The sequence below is a fragment of the Bombina bombina genome, chromosome 6 (genome assembly GCF_027579735.1).
Source record: "Bombina bombina isolate aBomBom1 chromosome 6, aBomBom1.pri, whole genome shotgun sequence".
Lineage (NCBI taxonomy): Eukaryota > Metazoa > Chordata > Amphibia > Anura > Bombinatoridae > Bombina > Bombina bombina.
Window position 1 is genome coordinate 37,727,550 of NC_069504.1, and position 20,211 is coordinate 37,747,760.

Sequence of the window (20,211 nt, forward strand, 5' to 3'; positions counted from 1 at the left end):
TTTTTATTTGCTATTTGACCAATTGTGAACAAGCATGGACCAAGGTGACTTGCAAGATGTCACTTGCTCCTTATGTGTTGGTGCCAATGTGGAACCACCAATCCCTTTCTGTCCCTCATGTATTGAGAGGACTTTGAACTATAGGAAAAAGATTTTTTTCTGAGCCAATCTCTAATGCGGATGTTGTCCAAGAGTCTAATGATGAGGGTCAATATATGCCACAGCTTTCTCCCCAAGCGTCCAAAAATTTACCGCTTTCACAAGCAGTGCCCTCCGCTTCCGCTATAGTCCCCTCTGGGGTTACTTTAAAGGACATAGCTTCTCTCATGTCTTCTACTATTTCTGATGCTTTGTCTGCCTTTCCAATAATGCAGGGCAAACGTAAGAGGAAAGCCAGACATTCAGTAAGAGAGGTTTCTGACACAATTGTTGCAATTTCGGAGGTATCCTCCCAAAGACCTGAAGAGGAGGGTACTGCCTTATCATCTGAAGGGGAAATTTCAGATTCTGAGAGTTTATTACCTCTGACGGACTCGGAGGTGGTATCTCTTTAGATTTAAACTAGAACACCTTCGTCTGTTACTCAGGGAGGTTTTAGTTACCTTGGACGACAGTGACTCCACAGTTGTGGTTGTCCCTAAAAAGTCTAGTAAACTGGACAGATATTTTGAGATTCCTTCTTACACAGAAGTATTTCCAGTTCCTCAACAAGCTTCTGAGATCATTGCTAAGTAGTGGGAGAGACCGGGTATTCCTGTTTCTCCCTCTCCTATTTTTAAGAAGATGTTTCCCATAGCCGACTCTATTAAAGAGGCTTGGCAAACAGTACCTAAGGTGGAAGGGGCCGTTTCTACCTTAGCTAAGAGAACTACTATTCCCATAGAGGATAGTTGTGCCTTCAAAGATCTTATGGATAAAAAGTTACAGGATTTACTCAAGAAGATATATGTGCACCAGGTTCTGCAATGGCAACCAGCTGTGTGCATTGCCACCGTCACTGGTGCTGCGTATTGGTTTGATGCTCTGTCTGAGGCCCTCAGGACAGAAGCTTCTTTGGATGAAATCCAAGATAGGATAAAGGCTCTTAAACTAGCTAATGCCTTTATTACAGACGCTTCCCTTCAAGTTATCAAACTGTAGGCTAAGGTTTCGGGTTTCTCTATTCTTGCTCGCAGAGCCTTATGGTTAAAGCCTTGGTCTGCGGATGTGTCATCTAAGTCTAAGCTTCTAGCGATTCCTTACAAGGAGAAGACCTTGTTTGGACCTGGCCTGACGGAAAATATCTCTGATATCACGGGAGGTAAGGGTTATCTTCTCCCTCAAGATAAGAGAAACAAACAAAAAGGAAGACAGAGTAATTTTCGTTCCTTTCGAAATTTCAAGGGAAATTCTTCATCTTCCTCCTCAACAGGAACAATCTAAGCCAGCATGGAGACCAAACCAGTCTTGGAATAAGGGAAAACAATCCAAGACAGCATGAAGGGCATGCCCCCGATTCGGGACCGGATCTGGTAGGGGGCAGACTTTCCTTCTTCGCTCAGGCTTACGTTTGGATGTTCAGGATCCCTGGGCAATAGAAATAGTGTCTCAGGGATACAAATTGGAGTTCAAAAGTTTTCCACCCAGAGGCAGGCATCTACTTTCAAGATTATCTGCAGACCTGACAAAGAGAGATGCGTTCTTACTGTGTAGGAGACCTCTCCGCCCTGGGAGTGATTGTTCCCGTTCCAGTACAGGAACAGGGTCTGGGGTTTTATTCCAATCTGTTGTTGGTTCCCAAAATGGAGGGAACCTTCAGACCTATTTTAGACCTCGAGTCTAAACAAATTTCTTAGGGTACCGTCCTTCAAGATGGAAACTATTCGTTCCATTCTTCCCTTGATCCAAGAGGGGCAATTTATGACAACAGTGGATTTAAAGGATGCGTACCTACATGTTCCCATTCACAGGGATCATCACAAATTTCTAAGGTTTGCCTTTCTGGTCAGACACTTCAAGTTTGTGGCTCTTCCTTTTGGTCTTGCCACAGCTTCCAGAATTTTCACAAAGGTTCTGGGATTTCTGTTGGCGGTGCTTCGATCACGCGGTATTGCAGTGGCGCCCTATCTGGACGACATCCTTGTCCAGGCGCCATCCTTTCAACTAGCAAGACCCCACACGGACTTGGTGTTGGCGTTCCTACAATCTCACGGGCGGAAGGTAAATTTGGAAGAGAGTTCCTTAGTCCCAAATACAAGGGTAACTTTCTTAGGAACCATAATAGACTCCCTGTCTATGAAGATTTTTCTGACAGAAGTCAGGAAATCAAAGATTATCGATACTTGCCGAGTCCTTCTTCAGTCCACTCCCTCAGCCGTCAGTGGCTCAGTGCATGTAGTTAATCGGGCTAATGGTGGCAATGGACATTATCCCGTTTGCTCGGTTCCATCTCAGAACTCTGCAGTTAAGTATGCTCAGGCAATGGAACAGAGATTGTGGACTTGTCTCCATGAATACTACTGGGGCAGGAGACAAGGGATTCTCTCCAATGGTGGTTGTCTCTGGAGCATCTCTCCCAGGGAACCTGCTTTCACAGACCATCTTGGGTGATTGTGACAACAGACGCCAGCCTTCTAGGGTGGGGAGCAGTCTGGGGCTCTCTAAAGGCTCAGGGAGTTTGGACTCAGTCAGAGTCTGTTCTTCCTATAAACATTCTGGAACTGACCGATTTTCAGTGCTCACCTGGCCCCAGTTAGCCACGGTCCGGTTTATCCGGTTCCAGTTGGACAACATAACTTCTGTGGCTTACATCAATCATCAGGGAGGAACGAGGCGTTCCTTAGCGATGCCCAAAGTAACCAAAATAATCCAGTGGGCAGAAACTTATTCTTGCTGGCTGTCAGCAATCCACATTCCAGGGGTGGACAATTGGGAGGTGGATTACTTAAGCAGGCAGACTTTTCATCCGGAGGGTTGGGAACTCCATCTGGAAGTGTTCTCCAGTTTGATTCTCAAGTGGGGTCAGCCGGAATTGGGTCTCATGGCATCCCGACAGAATGCCAAACTCCCGAGATATGGGTCGAGGTCCAGGGACCCACAAGTGGAACTGATAGATGCTCTGGCGGTCCCTTGGACCTTCAGTCTAGCATACCTATTTCCTCCGTTTGCTCTTCTTCCTCGGGTAATTGCTCGAATCAAACAGGAGAGGTCCTCTGTGATCCTCATAGCACCGGCCTGGCCTCGCAGGATTTGGTATGCAGATCTGGTGGAGATGGCATCTTTGCCACCTTGGAGACTTCCGTTGAGGAAGGACCTTCTGATTCAGGGGCCCTTTCTTCACCCAAATCTAGTTTCTCTGAAGCTGACTGCTTGGAGATTGAATGCTTAATTTTATCCAAGCGGGGCTTTTCTGACTCGGTCATAGAGACCATGATTCAGGCTCGTAAGCCTGTAACTAGAAGAATTTGGCATAAATATCTCTATTGGTGTGAATCCAAGGGCTACTCATGGAGTAGAGTTAGGATTCCTAGAATTTTGTCCTTTCTCCAAGAGGATTTGGAGAAGGGATTATCGACAAGTTCCCTTAAAGGTCAAATCTCGGCTTTATCTATTTTGTTACACAATCGTCTGGCGGATGTCCCAGATGTACAAGCTTTTTGTCAGGCTTTGGTCAGGGTCAGCCCTGTATTCAAACCAGTTACTCCTCCATGGAGTCTTAATTTAGTTCTCAAAGTTCAAGGGGCTCCGTTTGAGCCCATGCATTCTTTAGATATTAAGTTGTTGTCTTGGAAAGTTTTATTTCTTGTTGCTATTTCTTCCGCTCAGTGTGTCAGAGCTCTCGGCATTACAGTATGTGTCTCCTTATCTTATTTTCCATTAAGATAAGGTAGTTTTACGTACCAAATTAGGATTCCTTCCTAAAGTTGTTTCTGATCGGAACATTAATCAGGTGATTGTTGTTCCTTCCTTGTGTCCTAATCCTCCTCAGAAGGAACGACTTCTGCACAATTTGGACATGGTCCGGGCTTTAAAGTTTTACCTCCAGGCGACTAAGGACTTTAGTCAGTCATCTTCCTTGTTTGTGATTTTCTCTGGAAAACGTAAGGGACAGAAATCTACGGCAACTTTCTTTTTGGCTGAAGAGTATCATGCGTTTTGCTTATGAGACTGCTGGACAGCATCCTCCTGAGAGAGTTACGGCTCATTCCATAAGGGCTGTTGCTTCCTCATGGGCATTCAAAAATGAAGCTTCTGTGGAACAGATTTGCAAGGCTGCAACTTGGTCCTCTCTTCACACTTTTTCAAAATTCTACAAATTTGACACTTTTGCCTCGGCTGAGGCTGCTTTTGGGGGAAAGGTTCTTCAAGCAGTGGTGCCTTCCGTTTAGGTTCCCTGTCTTGTCCCCTCCCGTATCATCTGTGTACTCTAGATTGGGTATTGAATCCCATTAGTAATTTAGATGATCCATGGACTTTTTTGACACGATGAGTCCACAGCCCGCCCTGTTCTTGTAAGACAGGGTGTTGGTTATTTTAAACTTCAGACACCTCTGCACCTTGGTTTTTCCTTTCTTTCCTTAAATTCAGTCGAATGAGTGGGAGGGAAGGGAGGAGCTATTTAACAGCTTTGCTGTGGTGCTCTTTGCCGCCTCCTGCTGACCAGGAGGTGAATATTTTATGATTCAGATAGAGAATACAATTTTAAAGAACTTTCCAATTTACCATTATTTCTTCGTTTTAGTATCCTTTGTTAAAAAACACAGCTAGATAGGCCTAATAGCAGCCATGCACTACTGGGAACTAGCTGCTAATTGCTGACTGCCTTTTGTCAATAGTTCACCTAATGTGCTCAGCTAGCTCCCAGTAGTGCATTGCTGCTCTTTCAACAAATGATATGAAAAGAATGAAGCAAATTTGAAGCTAAAGTTGTTCAAAATTGTATTCTGTGTCTAAATCATGAAATACAATTTGGGGTTTTGTCCATTTAATAACTTTAGTTTAGTTTTGTGTACAGTTCATAAGATGATGTTGGTTTATGAATATTGGATGAACCCTGAGGGTCATAGTGTGTCACTCAGTATTACGTAGATATTTTATCCCACATATCTGTGTCCTCTAGGTTGGTACAGGGGCCACAGTCGCTACCCTGGCTGATGCATCTGAATTGCCGACCACCGTACACGTTGCACAAGTTAATTACTCTACGGTCAGTGATGGCGAGGTAAGACTTTATGTACATTAGGCATAGAATATAATCACATCATTTTTACAACTGTAATTGGGAAGTGTTGTAGTCTTAGGGCTGCCACTAGTGAGTGATTAGCAACATGATGTCACATTGCTCAGCTGGATCTTGTGTTGATATTTTCTGAACTAGACCCGTTAGCAGAAAATTAGTTTATTTTATAAAACTTGATACATATTTTATTAGATCTTTTAGGTTCCTCAACTTCTCTCTTTCCTGTGACTCCTGAGATAGAAATCTTTCTTATATGTCTTACTTGAGAAAACCGTTCTTGTGTTAAGAGAAAAAAGGGAAACATGAGATGTGAAGATGTTTTCTACTTAAGTTTTTTCTAGTCGATTGGAATGACCTTCAGTTTGACACCAAGTAAACTAGCACTTGGCATTAACATGTTATGGCCACCCTAATATTGTAGGTACCATCTACATTAAAAAACAAATTTTTTTAAAGATTGGTAATTAAGCTCATTTCTTTCCTAATATATGTAGAGTCCACAACGTCATCAATTACTAGTGGGAATATCACTCCTGGCAAAGAGCACGACAGCAAAGCTGTTAAGTGTCACTCCCCTACCTATAAACCCCAGTCATTCTCTTTGCCTCTGTCAATGGAGAAGGTGAAGTTTGGTGTCTAAAGAAAATTGGATTTATTTTCGCTACAAGCAAGAATTTTGGGTATAGCTGTAGTCCACGTCAATCTCTGCAGTAGAGTAGTGGTGACTTTAAAGCAGTTAGGAACTTGTGATGAGGGTCTTGCTGCATTTTCCTAACATATTGCTGCCCTGGTATAGAAAGCCAGAGTAGGTTTACTCTGTTCTTTCTTTTTTCTACAGGTCTCTGTGAGGAGTATGTGTCCTTTCACGCCGTGTAAGCTATCACGCTCCTGCTGGGCGGCTAGATTGCAGGTAAGTGCCTTTTTGTCTTCTAGGTAAGTAACTAAAAGTTAATGAGCTGCAACTTTATGGGACATATATATATATCCTTTTATACAGTATATTTATATAGCCAGGTAGGCACGTTTGTGACTTAGAGACTAAGGGGTTATTTCTTTTATTAGGAAATTAAGTTTATTCTTTTTTCTTCATGGTGGGCATTCAGAAACATATGTTTCTCCTGTTAAGTGTGATCAGTCCACGGGTCATCATTACTTCTGGGATATTAACTCCTCCCCAACAGGAAGTGCAAGAGGATCACCCAGCAGAGCTGCTATATAGCTCCTCCCCTCTACGTCACACCCAGTCATTCTCTTGCACCCAACTAATAGATAGGATGTGTGAGAGGACTGTGGTGATTTTACTTAGTTTTTATAACTTCAATCAAAAGTTTGTTATTTTAAAACAGCACCGGAGTGTGTTGTTCCTTCTCAGGGAGAATTTGAAGAAGAATCTACCTGAGTTTTCTGTATGATTTTAACCGGAGTAGTTAAGATCATGTTGCTGTTCTCGGCCATCTGAGGGGTGAGGTATACTTCAGATCAGGGGACAGCGGGCAGGTTCACCTGCAAAGAGGTATGTGGCAGCTTATTTTCTGAGAATTGACTAGAAAATACTGCACATACCTATATAAAGTAAGTTCAGCCTTAAATGCAGTAGTAGCAACTGGTATCAGGCTGTCATGTATGTATATTTTCACTTCAGTATTCTGGGGAATGGCACTTCACTGGAATGATACTGTATGAATATAACCTTAGCCTATATTGCAGTGAGAACGGCTAGCAGTAGGTTTCTGTGACAATTTATTTATTGAGGTTAAACGTTTGGTTGGCATGTTAAATCGTTTAATTTTCTGAGGTACTGGGTGAAAAATTGTGTTGGGCACTAATTATCCACTTGGCGGGCATTTTATTTAATTTTTGACAGTTTACTGATCTCCCTCACTGTTGTGTGTGAGGGGGAGGGGCTTAATTTGGCGCTTTTACTACGCATCAGGAATTCAGTCACAAGTCTTTTTTCTTCCCTGCATGATCCGGTTCATCTCTACAGAGCTCAAGGGTCTTCAAAACTTATTTTGAGGGAGGTAATCTCTCACAGCAGACCTGTGAGAGAGTGCTTGACTGTGATAAAAAACGTTATTTCTTTCATGTAATTAACAAGAGTCCATGAGCTAGTGACGTATGGGATATACATTCCTACCAGGAGGGGCAAAGTTTCCCAAACCTCAAAATGCCTATAAATACACCCCTCACCACACCCACAAATCAGTTTTACAAACTTTGCCTCCAAGGGAGGTGGTGAAGTAAGTTTGTGCTAGATTCTACGTTGATATGCGCTCCGCAGCAAGTTGGAGCCCGGTTTTCCTCTCAGCGTGCAGTGAATGTCAGAGGGATGTGAAGAGAGTATTGCCTATTGAATGCAGTGATCTCCTTCTACGGGGTCTATTTCATAAGGTTCTCTGTTATCGGTCGTAGAGATTCATCTCTTACCTCCCTTTTCAGATCGACGATATACTCTTATATTTACCATTTCCTCTACTGATTCTCGTTTCAGTACTGGTTTGGCTTTCTACAAACATGTAGATGAGTGTCCTGGGGTAAGTAAGTCTTATTTTCTGTGACACTCTAAGCTATGGTTGGGCACTTTATTTATAAAGTTCTAAATATATGTATTCAAACATTTATTTGCCTTGACTCAGAATGTTCAACTTTCCTTATTTCCAGACAGTCAGTTTCATATTGGGATTATGCTTTCAATTATCATATTTTTTCTTACCTCAAAAATTTGACTTTTTTCCCTGTGGGCTGTTAGGCTCGCGGGGGCTGAAAATGCTTCATTTTATTGCGTCATTCTTGGCGCGGACTTTTTTGGCGCAAAAATTCTTTTCCGTTTCCGGCGTCATACGTGTCGCCGGAAGTTGCGTCATTTTTGACGTTATTTTGCGCCAAAAATGTCGGCGTTCCGGATGTGGCGTCATTTTTGGCGCCAAAAGCATTTAGGCGCCAAATAATGTGGGCGTCTTATTTGGCGCCAAAAAATATGGGCGTCGCTTTTGTCTCCACATTATTTCAGTCTCATTTTTCATTTGCTTCTGGTTGCTAGAAGCTTGATGTTTGGCATTTTTTTCCCATTCCTGAAACTGTCTTATAAGGAATTTGATCTATTTTGCTTTATATGTTGTTTTTTCTCTTACATATTGCAAGATGTCTCACGTTGCATCTGAGCCAGAAGATACTACAGGAAAACCACTGCCTGCTGGATCTACCAAAGCTAAGTGTATCTGCTGTAAACTTTTGGTAGCTATTCCTCCAGCTGTTGTTTGTAATAATTGTCATGACAAACTTGTTAAAGCAGATATTTCCTTTAGTGATGTACCATTGCCTGTTGCAGTTCCCTCAACATCTAAGGTGCAGAATGTTCCTGATAACATAAGAGATTTTGTTTCTGAATCCATAAAGAAGGCTTTGTCTGTTATTTCTCCTTCTAGTAAACGTAAAAAGTCTTTTAAATCTTCTCTCTCTACAGATGAATTTTTAAATGAACACCATCATTCTGATTCTTTGGACTCTTCTGGTTCAGAGGATTCTATCTCAGAGATTGATGCTGATAAATCTTCATATTTATTTAAGATGGAATTTATTCGCTCTTTACTTAAAGAAGTACTAATTGCTTTAGAAATAGAGGATTCTAGTCCTCTTGATACTAATTCTATACGTTTGGATAAGGTTTTTAAAGCTCCTGCGGTTATTCCAGAAGTCTTTCCTGTTCCTAATGCTATTTCTGCAGTAATTGCTAAGGAATGGGATAAATTGGGTAATTCATTTACTCCTTCTAAACGTTTTAAGCAATTATATCCTGTTCCGCCTGACAGGTTAGAATTTTGGGACAAAATCCCTAAAGTTGATGGGGCTATTTCTACCCTTGCTAAACGTACTACCATTCCTACGTCAGATGGTACCTCGTTTAAGGATCCTTTAGATAGAAAAATTTAATCTTTTCTAAGAAAAGCTTATCTATGTTCAGGTAATCTTCTTAGACCTGCTATATCATTGGCTGATGTTGCTGCAGCTTCAACTTTTTGGTTGGAAACTCTAGCACAACAAGTAACAAATCGTGATTCTCATGATATTATTATTCTTCTCCAGCATGCTAATAATTTCATCTGTGATGCCATTTTTGATATTATTAGAGTTGATGTTAGATTTATGTCTCTGGCTATCTTAGCCAGAAGAGCTTTATGGCTTAAGACCTGGAATGCTGATATGGCTTCTAAATCAACTCTACTTTCCATTTCTTTCCAGGGAAACAAATTATTTGGTTCTCAGTTGGATTCTATTATTTCAACTGTTACTGGTGGGAAAGGAACTTTTTTACCACAGGATAAAAAGTCTAAAGGTAAAAACAGGGCTAACAATCGTTTTCGTTCCTTTCGTTTCAACAAAGAACAAAAGCCTGATCCTTCGTCCTCAGGAGCAGTTTCAGTTTGGAAACCATCTCCAGTCTGGAATAAATCCAAGCCTGCTAGAAAGGCAAAGCCTGCTTCTAAGTTCACATGAAGGTACGGCCCTCATTCCAGTTCAGCTGGTAGGGGGCAGGTTACGTTTTTTCAAAGAAATTTGGATCAATTCTGTTCACAATCTTTGGATTCAGAACATTGTTTCAGAAGGGTACAGAATTGGTTTCAAGATGAGACCTCCTGCAAAGAGATTTTTTCTTTCCCATGTCCCAGTAAATCCAGTGAAAGCTCAAGCATTTCTGAATTGTGTTTCAGATCTAGAGTTGGCTGGAGTAATTATGCCAGTTCCAGTTCCGGAACAGGGGATGGGGTTTTATTCAAATCTCTTCATTGTACCAAAGAAGGAGAATTCCTTCAGACCAGTTCTGGATCTAAAATTATTGAATCGTTATGTAAGGATACCAACGTTCAAGATGGTAACTGTAAGGACTATATTGCCTTTTGTTCAGCAAGGGAATTATATGTCCACAATAGATTTACAGGATGCATATCTGCATATTCCGATTCATCCAGATCATTATCAGTTCCTGAGATTCTCTTTTCTAGACAAGCATTACCAATTTGTGGCTCTACCGTTTGGCCTTGCTACAGCTCCAAGAATTTTCACAAAGATTCTCGGTGCCCTTCTGTCTGTAATCAGAGAACAGGGTATTGTGGTATTTCCTTATTTGGACGATATCTTGGTACTTGCTCAGTCTTTACATTTAGCAGAGTCTCATACGAATCGACTTGTGTTGTTTCTTCAAGATCATGGTTGGAGGATCAATTTACCAAAAAGTTCTTTGATTCCTCAAACAAGGGTAACCTTTCTGGGTTTCCAGATAGATTCAGTGTCCATGACTCTGTCTTTAACAGACAAGAGACGTCTAAAATTGATTACAGCCTGTCGAAACCTTCAGTCTCAATCATTCCCTTCGGTAGCCTTATGCATGGAAATTCTAGGTCTTATGACTGCTGCATCGGACGCGATCCCCTTTGCTCGTTTTCACATGCGACCTCTTCAGCTCTGTATGCTGAACCAATGGTGCAGGGATTACACGAAGATATATCAATTAATATCTTTAAAACCGATTGTTCGGCACTCTCTAACGTGGTGGACAGATCACCTTCGTTTAATTCAGGGGGCTTCTTTTGTTCTTCCGACCTGGACTGTAATTTCAACAGATGCAAGTCTCACAGGTTGGGGAGCTGTGTGGGGATCTCTGTCGACACAAGGAGTTTGGGAATCTCAGGAGGTGAGATTACCGATCAATATCTTGGAACTCCGTGCAGTTTTCAGAGCTCTTCAGTTTTGGCCTCTTCTGAAGAGAGAATCGTTCATTTGTTTTCAGACAGACAATGTCACAACTGTGGCATACATCAATCATCAAGGAGGGACTCACAGTCCTCTGGCTATGAAAGAAGTATCTCGAATTTTGGTTTGGGCGGAATCCAGCTCCTGTCTAATCTCTGCGGTTCATATCCCAGGTGTAGACAATTTGGAAGCGGATTATCTCAGTCGCCAAACGTTGCATCCGGGCGAATGGTCTCTTCACCCAGAGGTATTTCTTCAGATTGTTCAAATGTGGGGGCTCCCAGAGATAGATCTGATGGCCTCTCATCTAAACAAGAAACTTCCCAGGTATCTGTCCAGATCCCGGGATCCTCAGGCGGAGGCAGTGGATGCATTATCACTTCCTTGGAAGTATCATCCTGCCTATATCTTTCCGCCTCTAGTTCTTCTTCCAAGAGTAATCTCCAAGATTCTGAGGGAATGCTCGTTTGTTCTGCTAATAGCTCCGGCATGGCCTCACAGGTTTTGGTATGCGGATCTTGTCCGGATGGCATCTTGCCAACCATGGACTCTTCCGTTAAGACCAGACCTTCTGTCACAAGGTCCTTTTTTCCATCCGGATCTGAAATCCTTAAATTTAAAGGTATGGAGATTGAACGCTTGATTCTTGGTCATAGAGGTTTCTCTGACTCCGTGATTAATACTATGTTACAGGCTCGTAAATCTGTATCTCGAGAGATATATTATAGAGTCTGGAAGACTTATATTTCTTGGTGTCTTTCTCATCATTTTTCTTGGCATTCTTTTAGAATACCGAGAATTTTACAGTTTCTTCAGGATGGTTTAGATAAGGGTTTGTCCGCAAGTTCTTTGAAAGGACAAATCTCCGCTCTTTCTGTTCTTTTTCACAGAAAGATTGCTATTCTTCCTGATATTCATTGTTTTGTACAAGCTTTGGTTCGTATAAAACCTGTCATTAAGTCAATTTCTCCTCCTTGGAGTTTGAATTTGGTTCTGGGAGCTCTTCAAGCTCCTCCGTTTGAACCTATGCATTCATTGGACATTAAATTACTTTCTTGGAAAGTTTTGTTCCTTTTGGCCATCTCTTCTGCTAGAAGAGTTTCTGAATTATCTGCTCTTTCGTGTGAGTCTCCTTTTCTGATTTTTCATCAGGATAAGGCGGTGTTGCGAACTTCTTTTGAATTTTTACCTAAAGTTGTGAATTCCAACAACATTAGTAGAGAAATTGTGGTTCCTTCATTATGTCCTAATCCTAAGAATTCTAAGGAGAAATCATTGCATTCTTTGGATGTTGTTAGAGCTTTGAAATATTATGTTGAAGCTACGAAATCTTTCCGTAAGACTTCTAGTCTATTTGTTATCTTTTCCGGTTCTAGGAAAGGCCAGAAAGCTTCTGCCATTTCTTTGGCATCTTGGTTGAAATCTTTAATTCATCTTGCCTATGTTGAGTCGGGTAAAATTCCGCCTCAGAGAATTACAGCTCATTCTACTAGGTCAGTATCTACTTCCTGGGCGTTTAGGAATGAAGCTTCGGTTGACCAGATCTGCAAAGCAGCAACTTGGTCCTCTTTGCATACTTTTACTAAATTCTACCATTTTGATGTATTTTCTTCTTCTGAAGCAGTTTTTGGTAGAAAAGTTCTTCAGGCAGCGGTTTCAGTTTGAATCTTCTGCTTATGTTTTTTGTTAAACTTTATTTTGGGTGTGGATTATTTTCAGCAGGAATTGGCTGTCTTTATTTTATCCCTCCCTCTCTAGTGACTCTTGTGTGGAAAGATCCACATCTTGGGTAGTCATTATCCCATACGTCACTAGCTCATGGACTCTTGTTAATTACATGAAAGAAAACATAATTTATGTAAGAACTTACCTGATAAATTCATTTCTTTCATATTAACAAGAGTCCATGAGGCCCACCCTTTTTTGTGGTGGTTATGATTTTTTTGTATAAAGCACAATTATTCCAATTCCTTATTTTATATGCTTCGCACTTTTTTTCTTATCACCCCACTTCTTGGCTATTCGTTAAACTGATTTGTGGGTGTGGTGAGGGGTGTATTTATAGGCATTTTGAGGTTTGGGAAACTTTGCCCCTCCTGGTAGGAATGTATATCCCATACGTCACTAGCTCATGGACTCTTGTTAATATGAAAGAAATGAATTTATCAGGTAAGTTCTTACATAAATTATGTTATTCTGTACTTTTTTTCTGCCATTTAAGGGTTAGTTTTCCATTGCTAATGGGGGCAATCCTTTGCTAAAATTATATTTTTACCGGAAAGAATTTGATTTTATAGTTTATCCGTTTTATTGTTTCTCAACCGTCATAACTTCTGTGCTTCTTAAAGGCACAGTACGTTTTTTTCATACTATTGAAAATTAAATTGAAAAGTATTTCCAAGCTGCTGGTTTAATTGCTAGTGTGTTTAACATGTCTGACTCAGAGGAATATCTCTGTGCTATATGTGCTAAAGCCAAAGTGGAGCCCAATAGAAATTTATGTACTAATTGCATTGATGCTACTTTAAATAAAAGTCAATCTGTACAAATTGAACATCATTCACCAAACAACGAGGGGAAAGTTATGCCGACTAACTTACCTCACGTGTCAGTACCTGAATCTCCCGCTCGGGAGGTGCGTGATATGGTAACGCTGAGTACTTCAGGGCGGCCATTACAAATCACATTGCAGGACATGGCTAATGTTATGACTGAAGTTTTGTCTAAATTACCCGAACTTAGAGGGAAGCGTAACCACTCTGGGGTGAGAACAGAGTGCGCTGATAATGCTAGGGCCATGTCAGATACTGGGTCACAGTATGCGGAACATGAGGACGGAGAGCTTCAATCTGCTGGTGACGGTTCTGATCCCAATAGAGTGGATTCAGACATTTCTAATTTTAAGTTTAAGCTTGAGAACCTCCGCGTTCTACTAGGGGAGGTATTAGCGGCTCTGAATGATTGTAACACCGTTGCAATTCCAGAGAAGTTATGTAGGCTGGATAGATACTATGCGGTACCGGCGAGTACTGACGTATTTCCTATACCTAAGAGGCTTACAGAGATAATTACTAAGGAGTGGGATAGGCCCGGTGTACCCTTTCCCCCCCCTCCTGTATTTAGAAAAATGTTCCCAATAGACGCCACCACACGGGACTTATGGCAGACGATCCCTAAGGTGGAGGGAGCGGTTTCTACTCTGGCTAAGCGTACCACTATCCCGGTGGAGGATAGCTGTGCCTTTTCAGATCCAATGGATAAAAAATTAGAGGGTTACCTTAAGAAAATGTTTGTTCAACAAGGTTTTATATTGCAACCCCTTGCATGTATTGCGTCTGTCACGGCCGCGGCCGCTTTTTGGTCCGAGTCCCTGGAAGAGACTCTTGACTCAATAACTATAGATGAGATTTCAAACAAGCTTAAAACACTTAAGCTAGCTAATTCATTTGTTTCAGATGCCGTAGTACATTTAACTAAACTTACGGCTAAGAATTCCGGATTCGCCATTCAGGCATGCAGAGCACTGTGGCTAAAAACCTGGTCAGCTGATGTTACTTCTAAATCTAAATTACTTAACATACCTTTCAAAGGGCAGACCTTATTCGGGCCCGGTTTGAAAGAAATTATCGCTGACATTACAGGAGGTAAAGGCCATGCCCTGCCTCAAGACAGAGCCAAACCTAGGGCTAGACAGTCTAATTTTCGTTACTTTCGTAATTTCAAGGCAGGAGCAGCATCAACTTCCTCTGCACCAAAACAGGAAGGAGCTGTTGCTCGCTACAGACAAGGCTGGAGACCTAACCAGTCCTGGAACAAGGGCAAGCAGGCCAGAAAACCTGCTGCTGCCCCTAAGACAGCATGAATTGAGGGCCCCCGATCCGGGAACGGATCTAGTGGGGGGCAGACTTTCTCTCTTCGCCCAGGCTTGGGCAAGAGATGTCCAGGATCCCTGGGCGTTAGAGATCATATCTCAGGGATATCTTCTGGACTTCAAATCCTCTCCCCCAAAAGGGAGATTTCATCTGTCAAGGTTGTCAACAAACCAAATAAATAAAGAAGCGTTTCTACGCTGTGTACAAGATCTTTTGCTATTGGGAGTGATCCATCCGGTTCCGCGGTCGGAACACGGACAGGGGTTTTACTCAAATCTGTTTGTGGTTCCCAAGAAAGAGGGAACCTTCAGACCAATCTTGGATTTAAAGATCCTAAACAAATTCCTAAGAGTTCCATCGTTCAAAATGGAAACTATTCGGACAATCCTACCCATGATCCAAAAGGGTCAGTACATGACCACAGTGGATTTAAAGGATGCTTACCTTCACATACCGATTCACAAGGATCATTACCGGTATCTAAGGTTTGCCTTCCTAGACAGGCATTACCAGTTTGTAGCTCTTCCATTCGGATTGGCTACGGCTCCAAGAATCTTCACAAAGGTTCTGAGTGCTCTTCTGGCGGTACTAAGACCGCGAGGAATTTCGGTAGCTCCGTACCTAGACGACATTCTGATACAAGCTTCAAGCTTTCAAACTGCCAAGTCTCATACAGAGTTAGTACTGGCATTTCTAAGGTCGCATGGATGGAAGGTGAACGAAAAGAAGAGTTCTCTCTTTCCACTCACAAGAGTTCCTTTCTTGGGGATTCTTATAGATTCTGTAGAAATGAAGATTTACCTGACAGAAGACAGGTTAACAAAGCTTCAAAATGCTTGCCGTGTCCTTCATTCCATTCAGCACCCGTCAGCGGCTCAATGCATGGAGGTGATCGGCTTAATGGTAGCGGCAATGGACATAGTACCCTTTGCACGCCTACATCTCAGACCGCTGCAATTGTGCATGCTAAGTCAGTGGAATGGGGATTACTCAGATTTGTCTCCTACTCTAAATCTGGATCAAGAGACCAGAAATTCTCTTCTATGGTGGCTTTCTCGGCCGCATCTGTCCAAGGGGATGCCATTCAGCAGACCAGATTGGACAATTGTAACAACAGACCCCAGTTCTCAATGCCCTTCTGGCTTGGCCCCAGTTAACAACTCGGGGGTTCATCAGGTTTCAGTCGAACAACATCACGACTGTAGCTTACATCAACCATCAAGGAGGGACAAGAAGCTCCCTAGCGATGATGGAAGTATCAAAGATAATTCGCTGGGCAGAGTCTCACTCTTGCCACCTATCAGCAATCCACATTCCGGGAGTGGAGAACTGGGAGGCGGATTTCCTAAGTCGCCAGACTTTTCATCCGGGGGAGTGGGAACTTCATCCGGAAGTATTTGCCCAAATACTTCGACGTTGGGGCAAACCAGAAATGGATCTCATGGCGTCTCGACAGAACGCCAAGCTTCCTTGTTACGGGTCCAGATCCAGGGATCCGGGAGCGGCCCTGGTGGATGCTTTAACGGCACCTTGGACCTTCGGGAAGGCTTATGTGTTCCCACCCTTCCCGATGCTTCCTCGATTGATTGCCAGGATCAAACAGGAGAAAGAATCTGTAATTCTAATAGCGCCTGCGTGGCCACGCAGGACCTGGTATGCAGATCTAGTGGACATGTCCTCCTGTCCACCTTGGTCTCTGCCTCTGAGACAGGACCTTCTGGTTCAGGGTCCCTTCAAACATCAAAATCTAATTTCTCTGAAGCTGACTGCCTGGAAATTGAACGCTTGATTTTATCAAAACGTGGATTTTCTGAGTCAGTAATTGATACCTTAATACAGGCTAGGAAGCCTGTCACCAGAAAGATTTACCATAAAATATGGCGTAAATACCTATATTGGTGCGAATCCAAAGGTTACTCTTGGAGTAAGGTTAGGATTCCTAGGATATTGTCTTTTCTACAAGAAGGCTTAGAAAAGGGTTTATCCGCTAGTTCCTTAAAGGGACAGATCTCAGCTCTGTCCATTCTGTTACACAAACGTCTGTCAGAGGTTCCAGACGTTCAGGCTTTTTGTCAGGCTTTGGCCAGGATTAAGCCTGTGTTTAAAACTGTTGCTCCGCCATGGAGTTTAAACCTAGTTCTTAATGTTTTACAGGGTGTTCCGTTTGAACCCCTTCATTCCATTGATATAAAATTGTTATCTTGGAAAGTTCTGTTCTTAATGGCTATTTCCTCGGCTCGTAGAGTCTCTGAGTTATCAGCCTTACATTGTGATTCTCCTTATCTGATTTTTCACTCGGATAAGGTAGTTCTGCGTACTAAACCTGGGTTCTTACCTAAGGTAGTCACTAACAGGAATATCAATCAAGAGATTGTTGTTCCATCCTTGTGTCCAAATCCTTCTTCAAAGAAGGAACGTCTTCTGCACAATCTGGATGTAGTTCGTGCCCTAAAATTCTATTTACAGGCAACTAAAGACTTTCGACAAATGTCTTCCCTGTTTGTCGTTTATTCTGGTCAGAGGAGAGGTCAAAAAGCTTCTGCTACCTCTCTCTCCTTTTGGCTTCGTAGCATAATACGTTTAGCCTATGAGACTGCTGGACAGCAGCCTCCTGAAAGAATTACAGCTCATTCCACTAGAGCTGTGGCTTCCACTTGGGCCTTTAAGAACGAGGCCTCTGTTGAACAGATTTGCAAGGCTGCAACTTGGTCTTCGCTTCATACTTTTTCCAAATTTGACAAATTTGACACTTTTGCTTCTTCGGAGGCTATTTTTGGGAGAAAGGTTCTTCAGGCAGTGGTTCCTTCTGTATAAAGATCCTGCCTGTCCCTCCCGTCATCCGTGTACTTTTGCTTTGGTATTGGTATCCCAGAAGTAATGATGACCCGTGGACTGATCACACTTAACAGGAGAAAACATAATTTATGCTTACCTGATAAATTCCTTTCTCCTGTAGTGTGATCAGTCCACGGCCCGCCCTGTTTTTTATGGCAGGTCTAAATTTTGAAATTATACTCCAGTCACCACTGCACCCTTTAGCTTCTCCTTTCTCGTTGGTTCTTGGTCGAATGACTGGGTGTGACGTAGAGGGGAGGAGCTATATAGCAGCTCTGCTGGGTGATCCTCTTGCACTTCCTGTTGGGGAGGAGTTAATATCCCAGAAGTAATGATGACCCGTGGACTGATCACACTACAGGAGAAAGGAATTTATCAGGTAAGCATAAATTATGTTTTCTCTTGTTAAGTGTATCCAGTCCACGGATCATCCATTACTTGTGGGATATTCTCCTTCCCAACAGGAAGTTGCAAGAGGATCACCCACAGCAGAGCTGCTATATAGCTCCTCCCCTAACTGTCATATCCAGTCATTCTCTTGCAAGCCTCAACCAAGATGGAGGTCGTAAGAGGAGTGTGGTGTTTATACTTAGTTTATTCTTCAATCAAAAGTTTGTTATTTTTAAATGGTACCGGAGTGTACTGTTTATCTCAGGCAGTATTTAGAAGAAGAATCTGCCTGCGTTTTCTATGATCTTAGCAGAAGTAACTAAGATCCATGGCTGTTCTCACATATTCTGAGGAGTGAGGTAACTTCAGAGAGGGAATGGCGTGCAGGTTATCCTGCAATAAGGTATGTGCAGTTAATATATTTCTAGGGATGGAATTTGCTAGAAAATGCTGCTGATACTGAACTAATGTAAGTAAAGCCTTAAATGCAGTGAGAGCTACTGGTATCAGGCTTATTAATAGAGATACATACTCTTATAAAATGTAATATAAAACGTTTGCTGGCATGTTTAATCGTTTTTATATATGTTTGGTGATAAAACTTATTGGGGCCTTGTTTTTTTCCACATGGCTGGCTTGAATTCTGCCTAGTAACAGTTTCCTGAAGGCTTTCCACTGTTGTAATATGAGTGGGAGTGGTTACAGACACAGACATCCAGCTTCTTCCTGCATAATCCAGGATATCTCTGGAGGGCTCAAAAGGCTTCAAAGTCGTTTTTGAGGGAGGTAACAAGCCACAGTAGAGCTGTGGCAGTTGTTGTGACTATTTAAAAAAAACAAAAAACGTTTTTGTCAGTTATTATTCTGTGTTTGGTATTAAGGGGTTAATCATCCATTTGCAAGTGGGTGCAATGCTCTGCTAACTTGTTACATACACTGTAAAAAGTTTGTTAGTGTAACTGCCTTTTTTCACTGTTATTTCAAATTTTGGCAAAAATTTGTGTTTCTTAAAGGTGCAGTAACGTTTTTTATATTGCTTGTAAACTTGTTTAAAGTGTTTTCCAAGCTTGCTAGTCTCATTGCTAGTCTCATTGCTAGTCTGTTTAAACATGTCTGACACAGAGGAAACTACTTGTTCATTATGTTTGAAAGCCATGGTGGAGCCCCATAGGAGAATGTGTACTAAATGTATTGATTTCACCTTAAACAGTAAAGATCAGTCTGTAACTATAAAAGAAATATCACCAGAAGATTCTGACGAGGTGGAAGTTATGCCGACTAACTCTCCCCACGTGTCAGACCCTTCGCCTCCCGCTCAGGGGATGCACGCTAATATGGCGCCAATTGCATCAGGGACGCCCATAGCGATTACCTTGCAGGACATGGCTGCAATCATGAATAATACCCTGTCAGAGGTATTATCCAGGTTGCCTGAATTAAGAGGCAAGCGCGATTGCTCTGGGGTTAGGAGAAATACAGAGCGCGCAGATGCTGTAAGGGCCATGTCTGATACTGCGTCACAATATGCAGATCATGAGGACGGAGAGCTTCAGTCTGTGGGTGACGTCTCTGATTCGGGGAAACCTGATTCAGAGATTTCTAATTTTAAATTTAAACTTGAGAACCTCCGTGTATTGCTTGGGGAGGTATTAGCTGCTCTGAATGACTGTAACACAGTTGCAGTACCAGAGAAATTGTGTAGGCTGGATAAATACTATGCGGTGCCGGTGTGTACTGATGTTTTTCCTATACCTAAAAGGCTTACAGAAATTATTAGCAAGGAGTGGGATAGACCGGGTGTGCATTTTCCCCCACCTCCTATATTTAGAAAAATGTTTCCAATAGACGCCACTACACGGGACTTATGGCAGACGGTCCCTAAGGTGGAGGGAGCAGTTTCTACTTTAGCAAAGCGTACCACTATCCCGGTTGAGGACAGTTGTGCTTTTTCAGATCCAATGGATAAAAAATTGGAGGGTTACCTTAAGAAAATGTTTATTCAACAAGGTTTTATTTTACAGCCCCTTGCATGCATAGCGCCTGTTACGGCCGCGGCGGCATTCAGGTTTGAGGCCCTGGAAGAGGCCATCCATACAGCTCCATTGACTGAAATTATTGACAAGCTTAGAACACTTAAGCTAGCTAACT

The 20,211-nt window shown here is 42.2% G+C and overlaps 1 protein-coding gene across 3 annotated transcripts in view; it reads left to right on the forward strand.

Moving 5' to 3' along the window:
- NRF1 (nuclear respiratory factor 1) overlaps window positions 1-20,211 on the forward strand; it is a 249,610-nt gene that overhangs the window by 113,545 nt on the left and 115,854 nt on the right. For all 3 annotated transcript variants that reach the window (XM_053716373.1, XM_053716372.1, XM_053716374.1), the window contains exon 8: window positions 5,099-5,200. In XM_053716373.1, the coding sequence (XP_053572348.1) occupies window positions 5,099-5,200 (102 nt within the window). The remainder of the gene's footprint in view (window positions 1-5,098; window positions 5,201-20,211) is intronic.